This window comes from Ipomoea nil, unplaced genomic scaffold, assembly GCF_001879475.1.
Source record: "Ipomoea nil cultivar Tokyo-kokei standard unplaced genomic scaffold, Asagao_1.1 scaffold2516, whole genome shotgun sequence".
NCBI classification, from domain to species: domain Eukaryota; kingdom Viridiplantae; phylum Streptophyta; class Magnoliopsida; order Solanales; family Convolvulaceae; genus Ipomoea; species Ipomoea nil.
This window is the reverse complement of record NW_017618944.1, coordinates 78,570-104,110: the sequence shown is the minus strand read 5'-3', so window position 1 is coordinate 104,110 and position 25,541 is coordinate 78,570. Positions and strand designations below refer to the sequence as shown.

Here is a 25,541-nt window from a genome sequence, read left to right as displayed (position 1 = left end):
CCAACAGTTCAAATTGGATCCGAAATTGTGAACCGACGGTTCAAAATAAAAACCAAATCACGGTTATATATATTTGTATGTGAGAATCAAAATAAATGCGAAAAAAGAACATACACTATTCGCAAATATTATAATTCTAATTTTAAGCTAACGTTAGTAGTTGTTCCGATTTGAACCTCCGGTTCACGGTTCAGGATCCATTTTTTCAGTTCACGATTTTAATAAACGGAAACCCAAAGATTGAGTTCTGGTTCTGAATCATAACCGAAAAAATTCGATTTGATTGTTATAGTCTCTGGTTCAGTTCGAACAGAACCGTGGTCATCCCTACGTATAAGCAATAATTTATTGAAGAAGAGAAATAAATAAAATATTTATTTTAAGGGTAGAAATGTGCATTTAATATATCAGGAGGAAAAATCGTCACTTTTATAATAATTGAGGGGGCAAATGTGGATGCATGAATAACTCAGGAGAAAAAAGTGCTATAAACATATAACTCAGGGAAGAAAAGTGTCATTTTTTCTTTTCTAAACAACATGGATACAGTAAACTAAAGGTGCTATATAATGTATGTAGCATATCCCATCAATATAGTCTCTATATTAGACACTGAGTTTGGTTGACTAACAATTTCAATTCTAGTTATTCAGCTCAACCAAATTACTTAATGAGCTGCCGCACTTAATTAAGGCTCTAATAATATATATATTATACCAAAAAATCTTTTCGGGTTTGTCCCGTGTACACCTTGCATCAAGATAAGGTATATAACTACTTCTTGTTTCAGTTCCATCCCAAATTAATAAGAAGTCTTTGTCATTCTACCGGATGTGTCATGTGTGGACTGTGGCTTAATACGCAGAAAATAATAATGTTTGACGTAGGTTACGTTGTTGTGTACGTATGTACGTGGTTTATGGCTTATTATATATATTAATCATACTTAAGTGTAACACAGGATGTTGAGATGTCTGTAAGCGACATACATGATGCATGTTTTGAAACAAACCAAAGTAAAGTTACATACGTTGTACTGCTGTTAGGGCGTCAACTTGATAAAGACAAGTGGTGATTAGGTTTAGTTAATTCAGCTTCCGTGCAAAGGGTTAGGACATAAGAGTACCCCTTCCGATCATTAATTGCTAAACATGCGTTGTCGACTTCACTTAACTTCAATGCAGAGTGGGAACGTACTCACTGCCTTATCTTTTGTCTGCCCAATTTTATTTTTCCACCGTCTTTATGCCTGCAATTTCAAATTATTACTTCAACCTAATCATCATCAACTAGCTTCATGGATTTAATTAAGTCAGGTAGCTTGAATTATTAAACTCGATAATAATAGGATAAAGATAATGCGGTCATAAAGTAGGAAAAGACAAGGAATATATGTTGCGGAGACAATTCTTGTATTAATAATAGTGTTGTAGGAAGATTACAAGCAGATGTAATGATTGAACATGTGAATAGATGTCCTAACCAAGACAATAATGAACATTTTTATACTAAAGTCTCCTTCTAACTGCCCAATGAGAATAGGGTGGACGGTTGGATCCTCCTTGACTGCGTCCACATGTGTAGGCGCACAAGATGGGCGCCCCGACCGAGGCCACCCGACGCCACCTCTCATAGAGGCCACCCTAGACCACCTCCCGCTGAGGCCACCTTGACTGCCTCTCTCCGAGGTCGTCCTAGGCCAAGGCCGCCCCGGGCTGGGGGCCACCCCTAGCCCGGGTTGCCTCTACTTTTCTCCGGGTCGGGTCCGTCTTTAATATATCCAGCATCCCTCTATCTAAATATATTAAAAAAGGGTTAAGAGCATCCCCAATAGGGGGATTTTGAATTGTTTTTGCCGCTTTTACATCCATGTGGAAAAGAGAGAAGCTTGGAGAGAGAAGACTTGGTTCCTTATGCAAGACTTCACAAAAAAAACCAAGAGTTTCTCGTCAATTGTGCATTACGCGCAATTGCGATCTGCGCCCAACAAAAACCAACTAAAATTATCATCTATTGATGATGCTCTAAATCTTAGTCATTGGTGTAATTTAGATCAACTGTCCAGAATGAATCAAAAATTTAAAACAAAAATGTGGTGCCATTTTGGTAATTTTTTTTGTAAGTAAGTGCATATATATTTTTTGTCTGTGTGCATTATTTTCTTTCTTCAAGTGCATGCTTTTGTCTCCTCAAGTGTAAAATTTATTTTCTTCCAGTGCATACTTTTCTCCCTTTGAGTGCATACTTTATTCTCTTAGAGTGCACAATTTTCTGTCTTCGAATGCACATATTTGTATATTAGAAGTGTAGAATTTTTTTTAGAGTCGTTGATCTGCATAAATTTATCTGCATGTTTTACTTTAGTGTCTCTCCGCACCTAATCTTAGACCTATATGTGTATGTCCTAATGGTGCATGCGTTTGGGTAACATACCGTATGACAATTGTAGCGAGGGATTATTATTATTATATATACTTTGTATTGGTCAGAATAAAATTTATATATATAATGTGTTATGAAGATATATATTCGTTGGCTGAATGAATGAGAATTTTCCGTACATTTTTCTGAGTATTTTGTATTGCCGTTTCTCATTTTCTCTCTTTGTCTATCTCTTATTGTGCAATAAGGTTTTCACCGACGATAAATCACACAAAGAACTAAAAGTTCATAACATAATGTTTATTTTATCTTAGGTTACTAGAGTAGAGTCTGATGAAAGTTTCTTAAAGTAAAAGTATTTCATATATTTTGGACCAAAAGTGAAACATTTTTTAAAATTGAGTATTAAAAGTTGAAAAACAAAAGTCATGAACCATAAATCAAATTTCAATTAAGTGATCAAAAATAAAATAAACTCAAAAAATTCATAAAGAAAAAATAACTCGCGATATATTAAATTAAATTTATGAAACTAATAATATTATTTTTTGGGGGGAAACATATGGAACGGTATACCAATATAAAATTCACAATTATACCCACAACACAAATCCATCCAGGTCGAGGAAAGCCCATTTGTCTTCCTCAAACTAACTAATAGGTTACTCTTTGCTGAGGCATTAAGTAATCGTAATTTACATCCTCCCAAATGCTCTGTTAAGCTGAAGTGTGGGACTTTAAGGTTAGAGATTCAATCTTTTGGGAGAAGAATGTTAGTCGTCTTTGTAGGAATTTTATTTAAAGTACAGGCAAAACCATCATGATCAAGGAAAACAAATTCAAGTTGTGTGTTGCACACATTGTCCTTAAAAATTTATTTGCTATCTTCCAAAAGGGTAAGGGCATTGTAGCTTATGTTTCCCACGATAAAATAAATTTTGACAAAATATATAATTAAGCACTCAAACTATTATATCACAGCAAACAACATTGTAGCTTATGTTTTTCATGATAAATTTTTTTTTTTTTTGACAAAATAGTTAAACACTCTTATGTCACGAAAAAACAAGAACAAGGATAGAACAACCTAACAATATGTTTTTAAAAGAGTGAACAGAAGTTTTCAATGTAGAGAGACATGGTTTCTAGAGGAAAAAGAGTTCATTCATATGTTCATAGAACCCCCATATTTTGGGAATTGATTTGCACCACTTGTGCACGAGAAAGTCTCTATGTTATATAATTCAAACTCTAAGGGTGTGTTCGAAAAGCAGGAAAATGACTTCTGAAAAATATTTTTTGGAAAATAAGTCATTTTCTAAAAAATATTTTCCTTTTCAGTGTTTGCTTGCATCAGAAAACTATCTTGGTGTGTTTGGTTCATTTTCTGAAAAATGAGCATAATTATTTTAAATTTTAAATATTTAAAATATATAATGATAGTGGTAGTGGTGGTGGTGGTGATGGATGATTGGCTGCTCCAGTGCTGCAAACAGAAAATGATTTCCCTCAAAAAAAAAATTAGTAATTAGTAATTGAGGGGAAAAAAGAAAAACAGAATGATTATTGTGACGCATATGCTGCGTTAATTGTGGTAAATAATTTTGCAAGTGATGGGTAGAGGAGAGTAATTTATGGCATGAAGGGGAGGGGGTGCAATGGCAAATGAGTATGGAATGATCACATGGAGTTGCATAAGGAGACATCCACATGAAGGCCCACCCTGCTACTACATTTACAACCACTATGCCACTATTCTTTAAGCCCACTTGAGATCAAACCCTGGTATGGGAACACACACCAAATTTTTTAATTCAATCCACTCATCACTCATGCCCTTCCTCCTCCGTATGTCTCTTTGACAAATATAATATTACCTACTTTTATCTTTTTACAATGTTGTTGGCATACTCTATGTTTTATAAATTTGTAGTTATTATTTGAAGGTGTGCAGTAAATAGGAAGATTTTGTGTGACAAGCTCAATCAAAAGAGTGTTAATATGTATTAAATTTGTGACCTTCAAGTGCGAGAATCATCATTCACCCATTTGGCCACTTCTTTCACGGTAAAAAAAAATGACATTATGATATTATATTATGTTTATATTGCGACAGGCTCGATCGAAAGAGTGTTGATAGGATTCAAACTCGTGACCTTCAAGCATTGTTGTAAAAATTGGCTGCCTAGGCACCGACTAGGCGCTAGGCGCCCCTAGGCCGAGGCGATTTCAGCCCTAGGCGACTTTTAGTCGGCCAATCGACTAATTGGCCGACTAGGCGCCGAGTTGGGTGCCTAACTCGGCCAAGTTGAGCGCATAACTCGGCCGAATCCGGCGCCTAACTCAACCGAGTCAGTGCCCAACTCAACCGAGTTGGCGCTCAACTCGGCTGAGTGGGTTTTTTTTTCCTGCTCGACTACTCGTCTTCTATATTTCTCCAACCATGTACTCAACTAACCATCTAACATATGCATTTGACTAGTATGAGAGATTATAACAGTCTAACAACTTCTAGCCTTGAGTGGAAAAAGTGGAGACAATATACTCGAATTACTTGATTGCCTAGGCGCTAGGCGCCCCCGAACGCCCGACTAGCGCCTTCTACAATATTATGAGATGTTATCATAAATGTGAAATATATATATATATATATATATATATATATATATATATATATATATATATATATATATATATATATATATATATAGACTTTAAATTGTAATATATATTGATATTTAAATTTGAATATATAAATATATAAATTTAAAAAATGTCATTTTACGTCTTTTTACCCTTATCATCTTATTCAATAGCTAATTTTACCAAACATCTTAATTTCAATCAATTAGCTTATTATCTACTAACTTTTCAGCTTTTAACTTTCAGCTAGCTTATAAGCTTGCTTAACGTAATTGGTACCTTTGGAGAATATGGTGTTTTTATGCACAACACTACAATTTCTCTATTCTTCTATATTGTTTAATGTAATTGGTACATGCATTCAAAATTTTATACATAAATATATATGTATTCATGTAGTATTATACCTGATATTCATTGGCTATTTGTGAATTGATATATTTTAGAACAAATTACACTTTGGGTCCTGTGAGTATTAGGGTACTGGCAATTTGAGTACAGGACTTTCAAAACTCTCAATTTAAACCTTTATCTATTCATTTTTTGGCAGTTTTGGTCCTCCGGACCAAATTGCCGGCCAAAATTGGTCGGAAAATTATTTAATCGTTCGAATTGTTTTTGGGTGAGGGTAAAAACGTCATTTGTTATTTGCAGTACTGGACGAAGAACGCTGAGGCACTGTCGCAGATAGATCACGGAGGCACTGTCGCAGATAGATCACGGAGATACAAAATTGTCAGGTTTAGAGTATAGATTATAGTATTATTTTAGTTTCTTGAGATCTGAAAATTGATATATATCCGGGATTTGGATTAACCTGTCTAGGCCGCTGGTGGGTTCATCGAGAAAGAGCAATCTGGGCCGCATCAAGATCTCGACGGCGATGCTCACTCTCCGCTTCTCTCCTCCGCTGATTCCTCGCAAGTGCCAATTCCCAATCACCGTATCTGCGCAATTCTGAAGCCCCATTTCTATGATGGTGCTCTCCACCAGCGCGCGCTTCTCCGTCCTCGGCATCCTATCCGGCAGCCGGAGCTGAGCAGAGTAGGAGATCGTTTCCCGGACGGTCAGAGTTCCGATCAGGTTGTCGTCTTGCGTTACGTATGCCTGTGGAAAGGTTTGAGAGAGGAAATTGATAAAAAGAGTTTGGAAAAGGAATGGAGATTTTGATGGAGTAGAGTAGAGTAGCGGTTTACTCACCGCAGTTCCGAAGGAGAGCTTGGCTTTGTGGCCGTTGAGGACGATTCTGCCGGAGAGGAAAGCGTTGGCGGCGAGGCGGCCGGAGAGGGCGTCGAGGAGAGTAGATTTGCCGGAGCCGGAAGGTCCCATGAGGGCGGTAAAGGTTCCAGGCTCTGCATACCCGACGAGACCTTCCAGAACATTCTGGGTTTCTCCATTGCCGAGAGTAACCATAACCGTTAAATCCTTCCATGCCAGCCTGGCGGAGACGTCTCCCATGAACTCCGTGTTAGTTTTCTCCTTCCACAGCGTCTCGCTGAGAGGACTCAACCCCCCAACCACAATCCCATTCCCTTGCGGCTTGCTCGCCTCTATCTCCATCATCACCTCCCCCGCCACCGACGAAGACGCCGCCGCCGCCGCCGCCGTCGAGTTTCTCATCCTCGCACTCATTCGTAATATTCGATCTTCAACAACTTAATTAACTAATCTCCCCAATACTACTCCCAAGCATAAATAAGCTCGATCGATCTCTGCAGGCAAGTTCCGCACTTGTAGAAGTTGAATCACGTACTGCAAATACGAACTGAACAGAAAGAAAGAAACGAGATGCGTATGAATGGAAGATGAGTTTTGAAAGTCCTGCAAATAACAAATGACGTTTTTACCCTCACCCAAAAACAATTCGAACGATTAAATAATTTTTCGGCCAATTTTGGCCGACAATTTGGTCCGGAGGACCAAAACTGCCAAAAAATGAATAGATAAAGGTTTAAATTGAGAGTTTTGAAAGTCCTGTACTCAAATTGCCAGTACCCTAATACTCACAGGACCCAAAGTGTAATTTGTTCTATATTTTAACACTAGTTAATCAAATGAGATCACGCACATTATCATTTGTAAGGCTGTGAACAAATATTTACATGCATCTAACAACTAACATTACATTTTTAATTGCTTTAAAATATAACAGACTAGGTGATTTTTAGAATAACAACCTCATTAATCCACAATTTAATATTATATAAAATCATTTAATGAAATTTATTTTTTTTTTTAAAAAAAAAAAGATTAAATGTAAGATAACAGATGAATGTAAGAATTAGTGAAATGTCATAACTCATATGTATATATACATAGAATATATAATTGTTTTTCCTATCTCTAAAATAAAAATCCCTTGTACTGATTCCTATTTAATCCAATTGTAACCTTTAACTTGATAAACATCGGGATGGTTGGTAAATAACTGTTAAATGTTAGCTGTTAGTTGATTGAGTTAGTGAGTTTGAGTAGTTGATAATATTAACTTATTGTAGAAAGATGTTTGATAAATTAGTTGTTAGCTGATAGCTTATTACATCAAAATGACTTTATCAAAAAACTTATTGAAAAAAAAAATTACTTTAAGTATCTTTTTGAATTTTAGCATTTTAGAGTAACATATATGTTACAAAAAGTTAATTAATTAAACATTTATATTTAATATTTAACCAAGTCAAACAATTAATAATAGTCAAATAAATCAAAATTAGCTGATAAGCTAACTATGTTACCGGGCCATCAAGGCATCATGATATTTGTACAATAATTGACACTTGTAGTAATGGGTAACTCTCATGTTAATATCTGTCTTTCTTCTTCTTCTTCTTTCTGTGTTTTCCAATACTGAGCAATATATATTTTAACAATCAAATTCTTGTAGCATAAAATAGGTAAACAATCCAATTTATGATATTCACCACTAATGTCTACCTAATAAAAGTGTAAATTAATCGTTACTTGCCGACTCGTGATTTACCTCCTCAATTATTAGGTAGGAGTTCTGAAAATTTAAAATTATTGGAAAATTTGATGTATCGAGAAAAGTGTAAATTAACCAAATAAACAATTTTTTTTTATATCGTTGCTAGGTTTTCTGGCTCTGCTAAGGTATATCTTGGACCTTCATAAATGTTGTGTCTAGCTATGAACACAAATTATGTACCTAAACCAGATTTTAAAAAATAAGTAAATATATAACATGTGTATATGTCAAAGACATTTTCCTTTATCAAAATATAACAGCACGTTTGGTTCACATAATGAATTTTGAGGTAATAGGAATGTTATTCCATAAGGAATGAAATATGCAAGGAATAGAATAGGAATTGTATTCTATTGTTTGGTTCGCGCAAGGAATAGACTTTATGAATTATATTACAGTGTTTGGTTGGTTTAAGGAATAGAAATGATATATGTTTTAAAAGACATAAAATACCCTTATAAAAATATGTGGTGGTGGTGGTGGCGGCGGCGACGACGGCGGTGGTGGTAGCGATAGTGGTAGCGGTGGTGGTGGTGGTAGTGGTGGTGCTAGTGGCGATGGCGGTTGCGGGGGTGATGGTGGTGATATATATATATATATATATATATATATATATATATATATATATATATATATATATATATATATATATATATATATAATACAAAAAGGGTATTTTCACTATTAGAGTACAAAAGCTATCCCCAAATACTTAGGAATAGCTAATACCAGGGGGGTCCCCTAGGAATGGCTATTCCCCCTGCAAAGGGAATAACTCATTCTCGAGAATGCTTCCCAGACATGAAAAGACAAACCAAACAATGGAATAGGTCTATTCCCGAGAATGATATTCCATTCCCGACCTATTCCATGAGCCAAACACGCTGTAAAAGTATTATATTTTTCTCTTATAAATAACAAACATTTTATTCCTGATTTAATATTACATTTACTAGTATAAGTATTACATTTGTATATCGACTCGACTCCATCCGTCATACATATGTGTAAACCTTTAAAATTTATACCGACACATAACATATTTGGAAGAAAAACAAAATCAGGGATGTAATGAAAATTGTGAAATTATAAGTAGATGTAATTATCTTGTTGGCGTCCTGTCGGAGCGTATACGTACTATACGGGCGTTTTCACCACCCTTTGTTAGTGTTGGTTGTGGTCCTCTCCCCCTTTAAAGCCCTTTGCTTATCACTTTCTTCTTACCCCATTTCTAAACAACTCCGCCCAGGCCACCACCTTCATTTCTTCTCTTCATCTCTCATCTATCTACTTCTCTTTAATTTCTCCCAAAATTAAAAGGAAAAAAACACTCTTTTTTCCCATTATTCTTAATTTTGATCCCATCCTTTCCTTTCCTTTCCTTTTACATTATATAAATTTTATCTTCTTATTCTACTTACTATACGTAAAGTATTATAGCTAATTAATTACATTATTATATATTTAACATACATATATATATACAGAAAAATATTGAAGAATGTCTAGCAGGCGTTCAAGACAGTCGTCAAGTGCGTCTTCCAGGATTTCAGACGACCAGATCATCCAACTTGTTTCCAAGTTACAGCAACTTCTCCCTGAGCTTCGCTCTAGGCGCTCCGCCAAGGTACTATTATTAGCTACTTCAGTTGAATCATGTGTTCCATCTCAGCTTAAAAACTTTAGCTGATATATTATTAAGCATATAATCAAACTATCAGCTTAGGCTTTTAGTTGAGATGGAGTACATGCGTTCACGTGTTGCTTGAAACCCACTACACTAATAAAGTGTGTGTTTTGTTACGTTCTATATAATATATAGGCGTCGGCGGGGAAGGTGCTGCAGGAGACTTGCAACTACATAAGGAACTTGCACAAGGAAGTGGATGATCTAAGCGACCGTCTCTCTCACCTCTTGTCCACCATAGATGCTGATACCCCAGAGGCTGCAATTATCAGGAGTTTAATTATGTAACAATATAATATAATATAATATATTTCAATAGTATATATATAGCTTCTATATCATACCTGGTATCATATCCTAGCTACTATATATACAAGTATATGTATATTTCAGTTTGTACGAGCTTAGCTCACTGGCTGATTTAGTAGTAAAGGTGATATATATATATATATATATATATATATATATATATGGAGAAAGAGATCGAAGTTTGAAGCTTGGTAGTGACAGAGTGGGTATGATAGAAATTAGGTGGGCTATGAAATATATTATTAGAATTATTTAATGACCAAATGGGCTCCTGTCCTAATTAATTCAGTTTACCTTATTCAAATATAATAAATACATGCTTTGCCTTTATAGGACTACTACAGTGTAATCTCACTTGCACAAGTTTAATTATACTATATATATGTATATATGCATGCTCCCTTTTTGTTCTTTTCTTTAATTACCACACCACACCAAACTATCTTATTCATCAAAGTAACATAAAAATTAAAATGTTGGACAATAACGTGTTTGTCATAAAACTCTTACAAAATAAAAATAAAGGCTAAAATATCATCCCGCACCATGAACCATTACTGATTATTTATGTCACACCATGATCTTTAATAAGTGATATTGAGAGTCATAAACTATAATTTTTTTTTTCGGTCTAGAACTTTTTACAGCTTTCCTACAGGTTATCGGTAATAATATTGCTGACATAAAATTTTTTATTACTTTTTTTGGTATTTTTCTTCTTTCGCCTTCGTATTATAATTTTTTTCCTATTTTTCTTTTTTCCCTAAATAAACGTATAGGATTCTTTTGCGTATTTCGCTTCTCGTTTCTCCTATACCAAACTCCGCAGAGCAGGCCTATACAGAGTATGCCTGATCGGAGAAACGATAAGTGAAAAACGCAGAGCAGGCCTATACGTTTAGGAAAAAAGAAAAATACGAAAAAATAATAATACGATGGCGAAAGAAGAAAAATACCAAACAAACTAATAAAAAATTCCATGTCAGCAATATTATTACCGATAACCTGTAGGAAACTTGTAAAAAGTTCTAGACGACAAAAAAAAAATGGTTTATGACTCTAAATATCAATTACTAAAGATCATGGTGCGGCATGAATAATCAAGAATTGTTCATGGTGCGGGATGACACTTTAACCAAAAATAAATAATACTTTTACATGTGTTAGGCCTTTTACAAGGCTTCAAGAGAGAGCCTCGATAATATACAATTTAACATTTAACATGTCTTTAAGACTCTTGTATATATAGTGGTGCAAATTCCCTCATTTTTTTTTTAATGTGGGACAAATGTTACTTTTAAGTCTTTCTACCTTCATTTTCCAACTGAAATCAGTCTATTCATTTTCTCATTCACCTATTATTTGTTTTGAGCGTATAATATATCAATCTCTTCGTCTCAGTACGAAGAACCCGAATCCACATTGACCCGACCAAAATCGGAAGTATAACTCACATATATTTGTACCACAAAATAGTCACTTACAATGTCATTTTTATGTTATTTTTCCAACAAAAAATTCGTTAATTTCTTTTCTTTTTTTTTTTTTTTAACTATCGTTAATCTATGTTTAAGTTTTTAGCTTGTACGACTGAATCGATCTTTTCAGATATAGTTTCCATCTCGTTATGTCAAGTGTATAATTTTACAATTTTTGAGTTTAATCACAAATATACCATCACTAATAATTTATAAACCTAAACTATATAGTCCAAAAACAATATACATTTTTCTTGGGATATAAATCACAACGACATCATATGTAGTGTAGAGTCATTTGTCTGGTTTGGCTCTGATCTTCATGTTCAAATACAAGACAAGACACTCAAGGCACTAACTGTCAATAAAGATTTAAATGATTGAAGTTCTAGCAATAGTGACTAATGGCTAATCATGTTTATAAGTTGGCATTATGTTGCTTTCAGTTGGAAAATTCATCTGCTGCAGTGTGTAGTGTGTGTCCAAATCCAATTTTAAAACTTTTATTAATTTTTCTTAGAGAAAACGACACTTTTTCCACCTGAATTATATGTTAATATCACATTTTCCCTTGAATTATTTATGTACTCACATTAGCCCCTTTAATTATTTTAAATGTGGCGATTTTCTCCCCTAATATATTAAATAGACATTTCTACTCTTAAAACAAATATTTTATTTATTTTTCTTCTTCAACAAATTATCGCTTATACGTACGAATGACCACGGTTCGGTTCGAACTGAACCGGACACTATAGCAATCGAATCAAAAGTTTCCGGTTATGATTTAGAACCAGAAATCATTATTTGGGTTTCAGTTAATAAAATCATGAACCGAAATCATTGGATATTGAACTGTGAACCGCCGGTTCAAATCGGAACAACTACTAGCATTAGCTTAAAATTAGAATTACAAAATTTATAAATAGTGTATGTTCTTTTTCGCATTTATTATGATTCTCACATATAAGTATATATCACCGCAATTTGATTTTGATTTTGAACCGCCGGTTCATGGTTACAAATCCAGTTGGAACTGTTGGTTCAAACTTTCTTTTAAAATTTTATTTTTTATTTTTAAAATAGTTTAAATTTAACAATTAATGTATTTTATTTTTTTAGTTCGGAACATGAACCCCCGTTCCGGTTCACAATTTTAATAAACTCTAAATATCGAGTTCCGATTCTAAATTATAATCGAAACCTTTCGATTTGGTTGGTATAGTGTCTGTTCGGTTTGAACCAAATTACTGTCATAATTTGTTGGAGAAGAAAAGTAAATGAAATATTTATTTTAAGGGTAAATATGTCCATTTAACATATTAGAGGGAAAAACTACCACTTGAATAACTAAGGGGAAAAAAGTGCTATAAGTATATAACATAGGGGAAAAAGTGTCATTTTCCCTTTTTCTTAAAAGAGAAGAAATTAAGGGTGTGTTTGGTTTATGGGTTTACACACCAAGAATGAGAATCAAAATCATAGTTAGTGTTTGGTTGATAACTTTTTAAAATACAATTATGCAATTTGATTACTCCTTCAATTAAAAACCACATTCTCTAATTAAAAACATGTATCATTCCATCTTTTTGATAATATGATTTTTAAGTTAGGATTAGTGTTTTTAGAGTTTTGTTTTGATTTTTTTTTTTTTTTTCATATTGGTGTTTTGGATGTCATTATATTAAGATCAATTGCCTTGATTTTTTATTTTTGTATCTTTAAAACCATTATTCCCATTGTATCGTCATACATAACGTAATCATTCCAATCCCACCATACTACCAAACATACAATGTACTTCCACCAGAACTCATTGTTATTATCAAATATTTGATTCTAATTCCGATTCTGATTCTTATGTGCCAATTAAACACACCCTAAAAAACATACGGCTTTCTTGATGATGACAATTGACAGCGATGTTGCTGTTACATTACATATATATTATGGTCACCTTGACAGTGGACATCAGATATTTATATGTGTTATTTTATTTTCATAATTGGCGACAAATCCCGCTCATAAATTGTACAATTTTCGAAGGTTTTGCCTCCAGAGAAAACCTTTTAGTCCCAACCATACCAACAAACTACTGTAAGATTGGAAAGATATATAAACGTCAATTCAACATTATTCTTTTCATTATTTGACAACATTATTTAGTCTTATTTTGTGAACCGGTCGGGTCAATCAATATTCACAACTTATTATTATTATTATTATTTTAATTTTTTTTAATATTGAAAACATACAATGATTTGATAAATCAAGTGTCTAAAGAAAGTGATAATAATTTTTTTTTTAAGGGTGATATATGTTTATTAAGATGTTAGGAATGTTTCGATCTTTTAAAGATGACATTTATGAGGGCGTTAAGAATGTTTTAAGTCCTTATTTAAAATTTCACATCATTTTTTTTTAAAGAAAAATGTCAAATAAATCAGTGGACTTATGTTTCTGTGCAATTGAGTCACTGAACTTAAAAGTATGCAATTAAACTATCAAACAAGTAAAATATGTGCAATTGAGACATTTTCATTTTATGATTTCTTTTAATGCAATTTGGGTTGAAAATGCTTCAATTTTCATCCCAACTAGTATGGTAGTAGAAATAACGATTCTTAGTACATACCATGTTAGTACTATGATCGAATTCTTCTGGAAATTTGGAAAAATGTCTCAATTGCACATATTTTAGTTCGTTAATGGTTTGACTGCACACATTTTAAGTTCAATGACCCAATTGCATAGAAATAATAAGTGTAGTGGCCTATTTGACAATTATTTCTTTAAAAAAAAATATATTAAACTTTTATTTTAGTCTAAAATTTATTTTTACTCCATTCTAAGATTATTTTTACAATGGGAAATTATATCATGGAATGAACCAATTGATTAATTATCACTTAAATATATTATTTTGTTTTTGTGTTTTTTTTTTTATAAATAAGATCACCATATAAAAATATATACCATTAAAAATACATTGTTGATATCTTTTAAATGACATATATATTGATATATTTTTTAATATATTATTTTAAGAATTGTACGATGTGTAGTAGTGACTATATATTGAACATATGACAGTGATTTTATAGATCTGCTATGAACTTACAATAATGACTTTATAACCCTATAACAGTAATTTTATGAACATGTAATAGGAACGTGATAAGCTTTTTTTCACAAGTTTAGGGGTTGTTTATAAAGTGGAGAAATGAAGAATTTCCCCCCAAAAAAAAAGTATAAAACTGAAGAGGTAAAAAAATGGAAAATGGAAAACACGTTTATTGGTTGCACGCTTAGGCCATGCATGGTTCATCACCGGGTGCTAAGTTTTACACCAACTCGGTCAAGTCCTGCTAAGGTCAAGTTAAGCATCATTTTTTGAATGATGCTGATTCTATTACAGTGTACCTCCACTGAGACTCGAAATGACAACCTTCTAAATGGAAGTCCAACCCGGGTACCATTAGACCGCATAGTTTTGGCAACATAAATGAGTTGATACTCAAAATGGTTCTCGACTATAATAGTTTTTCTCAATTTCGTCATAAACAATTTTGGTACCTTAATATAGTCCCAGACTTTTGTATTTTTGCTCAATTTAATCATCCGTTTGTTATTCCATCAATTTGGTGTTAAGTAGATGGACAATTTAGTAATTTCAATATTGATATCTCTTTACTCCTAGACCTGCGAAGTGTGAAATCTCTCTTTCTTTTACGAATTACTCCCAAACCTGCGAATATAAAATTTGATTCTCAGATTTGGGAGTAATTTTAGAAGTAATTCATAAAAGAAAGAGGGATTTCGCACTTCGCAGAGCTGAGAGTAAAGAGAGGCCAATATTGAGATTACTGAATTGTTTCTTTATTTAACACCAATTTGACGAAATAACAAACAGAAAATTAAATTGAGTAAAAATACAAAAGGTTGGCACTACATTAAGTCACTAAAGTCATTTAGGATGAAATTGAGAAAAATCGCTATAATCGAGGACCATTTTGCGTATCTCCAACATAAATTTATGGGTTTTAATAGCTAGGCACAAGTTGGAAATGTGCCCCCACCACCACAGCCTCCTAGCTCACCAAATTGCTCATTTGGACCCTTCTTTTCATTATTTACTAATTAGCCTCAAAGCCTATTCTATCCAACCCACTTCCGAATCCACTAAATCCATCAATTGACCCCAAACACTCTGACCCAAGTTCCAACCCTCATCAACCATTATGGGCTTAACCCCAGGCCCATCAATTTTTTTTTTTTTTTTTTACTAGTACTAACTATGTTATAATGTATTATTTTTCTATACGTACTTTCTCAATCTACTGAAGTACAAAGAGTCAATATCCTCACTATGGTTCAAACTAATTGTTATATCCTGCACCACGATGCACATAGCACTGTGCGCCCCGTGCCTCCCAAAATGACGTCATTTTGTTAAGTTGTGTGGAGAGTCGACGCAACAGAGTGTATGTGTATTATGTTATATAAATATGTACATTATGTTATACAATTATGTATATTCTGGTATAAAATTATGTACATTATTTTATACAATTATGTACATTCAAACACGCGATTTTTTTAACAGTTAAAAGTTTATGTGTATTCTGTTATACAATTATGTACATTCTCATATACAATTATGTACATTTTAGTGTACAATTATGTACATTTTCAAAACATTAATTTTTTTTGTTAACAAGTTAACAACAAACACGGAAAAGCGGAATTTGAAAAAAAAAGTGTAAAATGACGTCGTTTTGCACCAGGGCGCACAATGCAATGTGCGCCCTGGTGCACGATATAAATTGCCGGTTCAAACCTGTGATCTTCCATTTCGAAGAGTCAGAGTTATGATGTTATTTATTTATTATCACAGTTCATCAGTTCTAGGTTTTTGATTCGTTTACTGTATTGTTTTTAAGGGGTCGTTATATCGTGGACCGCGGTGCATGTCAATGGAGCCGTTTCTTTAAGTACAAAAAGGGCGCGCCGTTAGTGTTAACAGAGTGCACATTTTTTGTATGTTAATTACCAACTGACACTACAGTGTATCTAAACTGACACTACAGTATATCTAAACCGACACTGCCTCACGTATTATTTTTATATTATCAAATGAAACTGCAATTATATCAAAATAATATTGTAGTTGTGGTAAATGAAACTGCACTGTGTATAAAATGAAACTGAATAACATTTCACATATTTGAGTGTATATTGTACAATGAAGCTGTAATTATATCAAAATGATCATGGAGTTGTGTTTTAATAAAACTATAGTGTATATAAAATAAAATTAAATAACATTTTTACATATTTGAGTCTATAAATATCGAATGACACTGTAGTTATATCAAAATGAAATTGTAGTTGTCTTCAACTGCAGTGTATACAAAATGAAACTGAATAACAGAGTTACTTTTTGTGGAAGAGTGCGGAACGACGGGAAATGAATGCCGTTTTTTTTCTTTAAACAAAACGAAGTCGTTTTAATGCGCGGTGCATACTCGATTATGCACCGCGGTGCACGATATAATTTGCCATTTTTAGGAGTTTTAATTGTATTATTCTACTTGTTTTTCTTTTAGATTAAAGTTTTTGTAGTTGAAGATAATTGTCCAGTTTCATTTTATATATATTGTAGTTTCATTACAACATAACTAAAATATTATTTTAATTCAACTACAGTTTCATTACAACATAACTAAAATATTATTTTAATTCAACTACAGTTTCATTTGACAATATACATTCAATATGTGATACCTGCTAATCAATTTCATTTAATACATATTGTAGTTTCATTACAGCACCACTACAGTATCATTCTAATTCATTATAGTTTCATTTGACAATATACATTGAATATGCGAGATCTATTATGCGATTTTATTTTATACACATTTAATGTCATTACAGCATCATTAAAAAGAAAAAAAAAAAACAAAACAAAAAACTTAGCGCATACAAAACGTAATGGACGGAACAGATGCTGTTTCTTTTAATGAAAATAAATGACATCGTTTTGAGCATGATCCATTGTATAATGGTCGTGGGTTGATCAATCGTTATGCTGCGCATCCGTATGCAGCATGCATGGTGCATACGGATGCCAAAACGACGTCGTTTTATTAAAAAACGCGCGTCTCCCCTTTAAAAAAATTCAAGTTCGATTCCCAGCAACAACATTATATTGTTCATTCATTCTAGAATTTTAGTTTATAGATTATGGAATTATAGTTCATTGATTATGGAATTATAGTTCATCGATTATGGAATTGTAGTTCATCGATTCTGAAATTTTAGTTTATAGATTATGGAATTTTAGTTCATTCATTTTGAAATTTTTAGTTCATAGATTAGATTATGGAATTATAGTTCATCGATTATGGAATTATAGTTCATCGATTATGGAATTATAGTTCATATGTTGTTGCTGGGAATCGAACCTGATTTTTTTTTTTAAAGGGAGACGCGCGTTTTATTAAAACGACGTCGTTTTTGCATCTGTATGCACCATGCATGGTGCAACGGATGCACAGCATAATTTGCCTGGGTTGATCCGTCCGGCTCGAAATTTAAATATCGAGAATACATATGGGCTCGTGTCAAATTCTATAACGCTGAGCCCAGTTCTCTAAGCTTTATAATTGGGCCAGTTTTGTAAGTCAAAAGTAGGGTGGGCCGAAATCCACTTTCGCCATTCCACTGGAAATTACCATAGAAACAATACCCGGCGGAAGATGATTGGTGCGTTTCCGTGACGTACGCAGCAGCGCGTATTAGTATGCCCCCTTTTGTTAAACGAGCTAGTAGGCTTTCGTTTGATGAGCTGGCTAACGTTCCACCCGGTGCTCTCTCTCTCTCTCTCATTTTCTTCCGAATTTCCACTGACATCTACCCGATCTTGGCCATAGACGAGGCAGAACAGGTAGGTTACAATTTACTAACGCTTCGCTTCTTAATTCGATTAATTTTGTGCTTTCGATTTTGATTCGATCAGGTTTGATCTCTGTAAAATTGGCTTTTCGGATTTCTGAATCCATGATTGTGGAAAATTATACGGTGGAAGTCACAGGGCTTTCTCCCAATGCCAGTGACAAAGAGGTGTATGAGTTTTTCTCTTACTGCGGCGACATTGAACACCTAGAGATCATCAGGCAGGTTTTTTGAATTGCGTCAATTTCCTTATTTTATTGTACTCTCATTAGAGCAGAGTTACGATAAGAACTTTTTTCTCTTTTTATTATGCATGAATTGATGTTCTTGACATGAATCCAGCGCCTTGCATGAATTGTGTGATGTTGAAACCGGAGTCCTTTGAATTTGATGGCTTATAGAGTTTTGTTTGTTTGTTTGTTTTTTTTATTTTGAAAACAGATTGAGCGATTATGTTTCTTTAGCCTACGTTACATTTAAAGAGGCTTACGGAGTGGAAACTGCTCTCTTGCTTAGTGTAAGTCTTCATTTACACTTCATTAAGCAATGTAGAATTGTAGTCTTGTAGAGTATGAGTTAAATACAATGATTGAAGAAATGAGAAGGATGTTACGACATTCTGGATGTTCAGTGCCACATTTTTTCTTCTTCATGCCTCACAAAACAGTTCAGTTGTGCTCCTATTTGTCTGTGATTTGGCCTAGAGACAATCATTTTCAATGACCATTTACAGAATTAAAATTAGTTTTTTTATTTGTTCCTGTTAAGAGTGAAAATATAAGAGAGAACGTATGTGATTATCTTTTTTTTGGTGTAAACCCACGAAGTGTTTCTAATCTCTCTCTGTTTGATTAACGGTCCGGGTCCACCCGATGAGGCAAAGGAGCTGGTCCAAGGAGAATTGTCACTTGTGGGAATCAAACCCGGGTTATTGTCCCAATTCCCAACAAAGAAGTTCCTTTGCCACTTGAGCTACCCTTTTGGGTTAGAACGTATGGATTTATAAGGTCCTGGTTTGACTAGTTAATTGGTTGGATTCAATTTTTAGTGTGGTTTGGCCTATGTGCATTATAGCCTAATTGAGTGACCTCGATCCAATCTTAGAATATAACATGGTATTAGAGCGGTCTACTTTGTGTTCACCTGTGGTGGCGTCCACGCTTTTGTTTCAGGGGAGGGTCTTAGTAAACTAGTTAAGCTCTTGCTTTACTGGCAAAACTCTAAGAAGGCTATAGCTTACTGACTGCAGCAACTCCCACGATTTATGCTACATATGCAAACAGAGTTTCTCGGACCTTAAACAGATTCCAACTTTTTACATGCTTCACCCCTAACCTCTCACTTACCTCTTCCAGGGTTTTATTGAGACACCATTAAATACTCACACTACCAATACCACAAGGCTTAGAGAGCCAATGAATTATAATTTTTCTTACTCTTATATCACTTTTATTTTTGACTATTGCTCACGTTCATATCTCAAAATGTTCTACCTAGATATGGCATGGTCTTTTTGAGGTAATTAATTTTGATTAAGCGCTAGAAAGGTGAGTAGAATAGGAGCTACACCCCATAGCATTATGTGTGATGAAAGGTTGACTGCCAAGTAAAAAGAGTGACAGTGGTTGAAGCCAGTGAATTGAATACCAGACAGGGTGAAAGGTTCTGTTCCTGTTGAATAAGATTGAGCTTTCAGCTTAGTAACATGGCTCCAGTTTGAGGCTCTAAAGTTAGATAATCTGCTCATTATCAGTCACTAACGGCTGCCAACTACTATGTAGTGTGATGACACTTCTGTTATCATTCCAAATGGGTAATCACAGAATCGAACCCCGGTGGTGGGGGCATTGATTCTTTAGGCTGAAAAAGATTGAGAAAGTATAGAGTAGATACTACCTTGTAAAGAGTCATGAGTGTTTCAAAAAAAAAAAAAAAAAAAAAAAAATCAGTCACAGCTTTGAACATTTTGCTCTCTGGTGTCCATACCTTTGTATCAACACCTCCACTTCTCCAAAATATTTTATGTAAATGAACGCCATAACATATCCTTAGGTAGGTATTCCTATATGAGGCTTGAGGTCTTGTTGAGGAGACTGATTTTAACTTTGCTTCTTTTATCTTCTACCTACTTCTCTCTGCAATTACAATAAAATCCAACAGTTTTATCCAACATGAAGTTTGGTAATTATATTCAATTCCCTGATTTCACTTTGCCAAGGAATCAGGTCATTGAAATTCCTGGCATCTGATATAATTATTTCAGGGATCTGCTATCGTTGATCAATGTGTCCGTATCACTCGCCTGGAAGATAAGTTAGATGCACATGATCCTTTTTTCTTTAGTAGAATGGACAATCAAAGTAGTTCACAGGTATGTTACAGAGTTTGGTCCGTTTTAGTTTCTGACCTGCTTTCTTCTGCATTTTCTTGAGATTTCTTTAACTGATGTCAGGTAACTCATGCAAATGAATTTGTTTCCACCCCTGGAGAGGCTGTGACTATTGCTCAACAAGTAGTCACAACCATGATTGCTAAGGGATACGTGTTGAGTAAAGATGCATTAGCGAAAGCCAAAGCCTTTGACGAGGAGCATCAGGTGTCGTCAACTGCAGCAGCCAAGGTGGCAGAGCTTAGCATGAAAATCGGGCTCACTGATAAAATCAATTCCGGAGTGGAGGCTGTTAAATCTGTCGATGAGAAGTACCACGTGTCCGAGATTACCAAGAATGCTGCATCTTATACAGGGAAAACCGCTATAGCTGCTGCTGCTGCAGTTGTGAACAGCAGTTACTTTGCAAAGGGTGCCCTTTGGGTTTCAGGCGTTTTAGATCGCGCTGCCAAGGCTACTGCTGATTTGGGTAAGAAAGGTAATACGATGCCTTGAGGAATGGTAACTTCATATCATTGTAGTAGTATCATTGAAGTCTATTGTAGCAGATTCATACATGACATTTCTGTCATAGGTAAATGCCTTTAGGGTGGTTGTTTTAGGTCATAATGTCTTTGTTTCCTTAAAACAAGAATATATTTGTATAACTGTCATTATCAAAACTAGCCTTCCAAACACATTCCTGAAACCAAGCTCAACTACTGCACTGCCGGCCCGGCCATTAAAGCACGAAGGTGGCAATATTTAAATAGCCTACCCGTACGCGGGATTAAGCCTTTGAATCCGTGTTGTGTTGTGGCCTTGTGGGTCTGAAAGCATTGTGGACAGGGTAACTAACACTTTTTTTGGAGCGACTGGGAAACCTGTAGTCACTATCTGAGAGCGTGCACTATATAAATCTAGTCTTGTGATCTTAGTCGGGAACCAACTTAAATTGTTCATAGTTGATCTGCTTAAACCAAGCAAATTAAAATTTAAACTTGTGACCTTATTGTTGATTGGAGTTATCCTAACAACCGCACTTTTTGTTTTGACCATTTGAGTTCGAATAAGAAACAACAAAGATTGACTAGCATAAAACTTCCTGTTACCAAAACAACCTAATTTTGTCAACTCCGTATTTATTTATCAGTAATATTAATATATATTAGGTTTTCAAAAAAAAAAAAAAAAAAAAAAAGTAATACGGAGTAATATATTAGTATCCGTTGGGTGATGACAGTTGTTATGGAGTTCATATTTGAAGCCAAGAATCAAAGGAGTGAGTCAAGTAGGCAGAATCCGTCACGAAGAATGATTATGTTGACCTAATCAACTTTCAACACGCTCCAAATTATTATTTATTTAATTCAAATTTATAATATCCAACAACCCAACCCACCCAGACGTTGATGCTTTCCAATCTGGTTTCTGTTTTTTTTTTCCCTCACTTTGTGCTTCAAAGAAGTGGGGAACACAGAAACCAAATGCAATTTAATGTATTAGGAAATGCCACAAAACATAAAATTGCAAAACGGATAAACTGTTGGTTGAAACACAAATTGTATGCCATTACAAGCTTTGAGGACACTGGGTGGCTTATATAGTTATATATATTATGCTGCTCATAACAATCAATCTGTAAAAGTAGTAACATACATTCATGTTACACAACTTGTATATAATATACCTATGGTAATTGGGTCATAAATCTCTCCTCACAATATCAAACTCTCTGTACAACATGCATCTCACGATGATTTTAGAAAATCACCAAAAAGATTGAGTCTCACCAGCCACAATGTAAGAGTAACCTCTCAAAATAAAGAGGACTTTTTGTGCACAATGAACAAAAGTTTAACTTTTTTTAATCAGTTGAATCACCATAATTTATCCCTTCACAAACTGTTTTCAGTCGCAACAAATTGGACATCGTATGAGTCCATTCTCGTTGCAATCTGGGCATCTCTGAAAACCATAATCATCATCCTTATTATCATCGTCCTCGTACTCGTCGTCCTCGTAATCAGCTTCACAGTAAATTTTGCAACTCCCGGAACATGTCTCACACGGCACAAACCTTATATCCCCACAGCTCTCACAAACGCCACCATTTCCTGCGGCGGCGCAGCCACTGCCATCCGCCATTTCGCAGCCTTCCACCGCCTTCTCAAGCTGGCCGTCCTCGTGCATTCGCCTGATTTCATCGGCGCCGCCGAGGAAGTTTTTACCGACGAACACTCTGGGCAAGCACGCGCCGCCGTAAGTATCCCCCAAGAGCTCTTTCAGCTCCTCCTTAAACCCAGAATGCATAGACACATCCCTCTCGTCAATTTTAACTCCTATCGCCTTCAAAATCGCTCGAACATGGCAGCAATCCTCGTACGTCTTCCTCACTCCTCTCAGGCTCGTGAAGTATAAAACCACTTTGTTTTTCCCCAGATTCTTCTTATACTCTTCTTCTTCTCTAACAAACGGATTTTCCAGCGCTTTTCTGAAAGCGGATATCATCTCCGGGTCAAATTCCGGCACGATTGAGGTGTCATTTGAGGTGGAATTCGATTCGTCGTCGCCGGTTTCCGCCGCCCACGGCGGCGGCTTAACCGATGCGTCGCCGTCGTCTTTCACTCTCGGAGTCGGCTGATCGTCCGGGAAGAGACCCGGGTTCCGGGGCACTTGGAAGGAGAAGCTTCGGAGATGGTGGGGAGGCTTGAGAGGGCTAACGTCTTCGAGCCCCTCCATTAACTCCCAAGCATTGATCGTCTCCGGCTCGCCGGGAGGAGTGCGTATCGGCGTTTTCGGGACCAATTTCGGAATCTTTTCATTGATCATTTCCGACCACGTTTTTGCCTCAATCAATCCCATCCCAAACCCATCTTTATCGTCGTTGATACAATGAATCTGGTTCTGATTCTGGCTCTGATTCAGTGGATCGAGCTTCAGAGACCCCAGCGTGGAGGAGGTGAGCGCCACCGTGTGGTAGGCCGCCTCCCCTTGCATCGAATAGCTCCGGTGCACCGGAGAACATGGAGCCTTGCAGTGCCGGCAGACTCTTGGCTTTGAAGTAGCACAACCCATTACTGCAAAACTCTCTGATCGGCTAAAAATCCAATCAAGTTTTGATCTTTGTTTTGCAGATCAAGAAAGCAGAAAGAAAGAAAGAACATTCCCAACTGGATTATCTGAGCTGGATTTGGCAGCGATTCCCAGATTTCTTTCGAGCAAAGCAAAAAAAAATAATTAAAAATGGGGAAATAGATACTCCATTGCAAAGATCAATGAAGATTCACTTGGATCAATCAAGTCTTCTTCAGTATACACTTTTCCGTTTCTCAAAATAGAAAAACAATAATCAAAGCTAAACTGCAAATTAAATACTGAGACTCATACCAAAATTGTCAATGAATAGAACCAAACAACAAATAAAGCAAAATTTTGCATTGATCAAAGGATGAAAAAGACAGGAAAAAGTATCAGATAGAGAGCAGAAAGTTAAGGGCTTTGAATCTTTGATCAGCATTTCCCCATTTTCTTTCCTGTGCGTGTGGAAAGAGCAAAGAGAGAGAGAGAGAGAGAGGGTTTGTTTCTGGAAAGGATTTGAATGAGTGGTGGGTGAACAGCAAGAAGGGAGAAGAAAAAGAGAAAAAAATATAATCAACCCCTGTGACCTGTGGGATTGGTATGTAGGACTTGGTTTGGATTTCTGATTTTCTGGTACAAATTGTATATATATTTAGTTTACTTAATTATATGAATAATGTGAGAGAAAAAGATAGAGGAAAGAGAAAGTGGGAAAAGATAGGAAATATCGGAGAATGCGGGCATGATTGCTTTGTTTTGGATTTGGTAAAAGTGTTTTCCTTTCAATCCCCCGATTCCCAGCGCCGCTAGCTGCAAGGGACAAATACAAAGTGCTTCACCCCATTTTCATATCTCGCTGCCCCACCTTAATTATATTATACCCACCCCACCATTCATCATCATATTATTCATATTTATATCTACCACACTTTACTCTATAGAGTTTTTTTTAATGCTACTGACTCTATTGTATTGTAGTATCTATTCAAACATACTTTAGCACAGTCAACAACGCCTACATTGAAGGCTCGATCTTATGATCTCCCCATATGGGAGAGTCACTATATGTCATCTGAGCACTTTATAGATATCAATCCACTTTTAATTATTTTTTTTAGAATTATTATGACATAATCATTTTGTGTCTTCTATCAAGAAAATAATTTAAGTGACATTAAATACAAAGACATTTCGGTCTTTAATTAGAAAATTTGTAAAAAAAATATAAACATAAAAATATAACAGGTCAACCCATTTTGTATTTAAAAATTCAAAAAGATTGGAATGTCGTTGTATTTAACATCATTTCAACAATTTTGTTGATGAATGAGCAGAATGATGTTTTGATTGAAAATGACTAAGGGGAAAAACTATGGTGTCCATCACACCATGCCTCATGTAAAAACTCAAAGTAAAATAGTGTAGGAACAATATTAACTTTGTACTCAATACGAATTCAAAGTCTTTACTACTCACTTTGAGCAAATTATGTTGTGCATCTGTATGCACCATACATGGTGCATACGGATGCAAAAACGACGTCGTTTTGTCAAAACGCGCGTCATATTTTTTTAAAAAAATCAGTTTCGATTCCTAGCAACAACATTATGTTATTCATTTTTTAGTTCATTCATTCTGGATTTTTAG

General features: G+C 35.0%; 4 protein-coding genes and 1 long non-coding RNA gene across 6 annotated transcripts; 2 read left to right on the top strand and 3 right to left on the bottom strand.

Annotated features, from left to right (window-relative positions):
* Positions 1-5,669: 5,669 nt before the first annotated feature.
* On the bottom strand, positions 5,670-6,818 carry LOC109153622 (ABC transporter G family member 11-like). The gene is made up of 3 exons (XM_019301477.1): positions 6,226-6,818; positions 5,843-6,132; positions 5,670-5,703 (listed from the first exon to the last, which is right to left on the bottom strand). Exons 1-3 carry the CDS (start codon positions 6,655-6,657, stop codon positions 5,670-5,672), a joined length of 756 nt encoding a protein of 251 aa, XP_019157022.1. The 5' UTR covers positions 6,658-6,818.
* Positions 6,819-7,001: 183 nt separating this feature from the next.
* On the bottom strand, positions 7,002-8,835 carry LOC109153693. The gene is made up of 3 exons (XR_002049561.1): positions 8,823-8,835; positions 7,417-7,422; positions 7,002-7,054 (listed from the first exon to the last, which is right to left on the bottom strand). It is a non-coding gene; the product is annotated as an uncharacterized LOC109153693 (long non-coding RNA).
* Positions 8,836-9,227: 392 nt separating this feature from the next.
* Positions 9,228-10,123, top strand: LOC109153692 (transcription factor PRE6-like). Its single transcript, XM_019301566.1, has 2 exons — positions 9,228-9,638; positions 9,834-10,123. Exons 1-2 carry the CDS (start codon positions 9,513-9,515, stop codon positions 9,984-9,986), a joined length of 279 nt encoding a protein of 92 aa, XP_019157111.1. The 5' UTR covers positions 9,228-9,512; the 3' UTR covers positions 9,987-10,123.
* Positions 10,124-18,337: 8,214 nt separating this feature from the next.
* LOC109153690 (binding partner of ACD11 1-like) lies at positions 18,338-21,522 on the top strand. 2 transcript variants are annotated; one of them, XM_019301564.1, is made up of 5 exons: positions 18,338-18,437; positions 18,510-18,666; positions 18,887-18,962; positions 20,709-20,816; positions 20,898-21,522. In XM_019301564.1, exons 2-5 carry the CDS (start codon positions 18,551-18,553, stop codon positions 21,327-21,329), a joined length of 732 nt encoding a protein of 243 aa, XP_019157109.1. In that variant the 5' UTR covers positions 18,338-18,437; positions 18,510-18,550; the 3' UTR covers positions 21,330-21,522. The 2 variants fall into 2 exon arrangements, with proteins under 2 accessions (XP_019157109.1, XP_019157110.1); XM_019301565.1 differs by having other exon boundaries at positions 18,339-18,437; positions 18,525-18,666.
* An 861-nt stretch (positions 21,523-22,383) lies between these two features.
* LOC109153689 (uncharacterized protein At3g28850-like) lies at positions 22,384-24,675 on the bottom strand. Its single transcript, XM_019301563.1, has one exon. It carries the CDS (start codon positions 23,889-23,891, stop codon positions 22,725-22,727), a length of 1,167 nt encoding a protein of 388 aa, XP_019157108.1. The 5' UTR covers positions 23,892-24,675; the 3' UTR covers positions 22,384-22,724.
* Between the last annotated feature and the right edge of the window lie 866 nt (positions 24,676-25,541).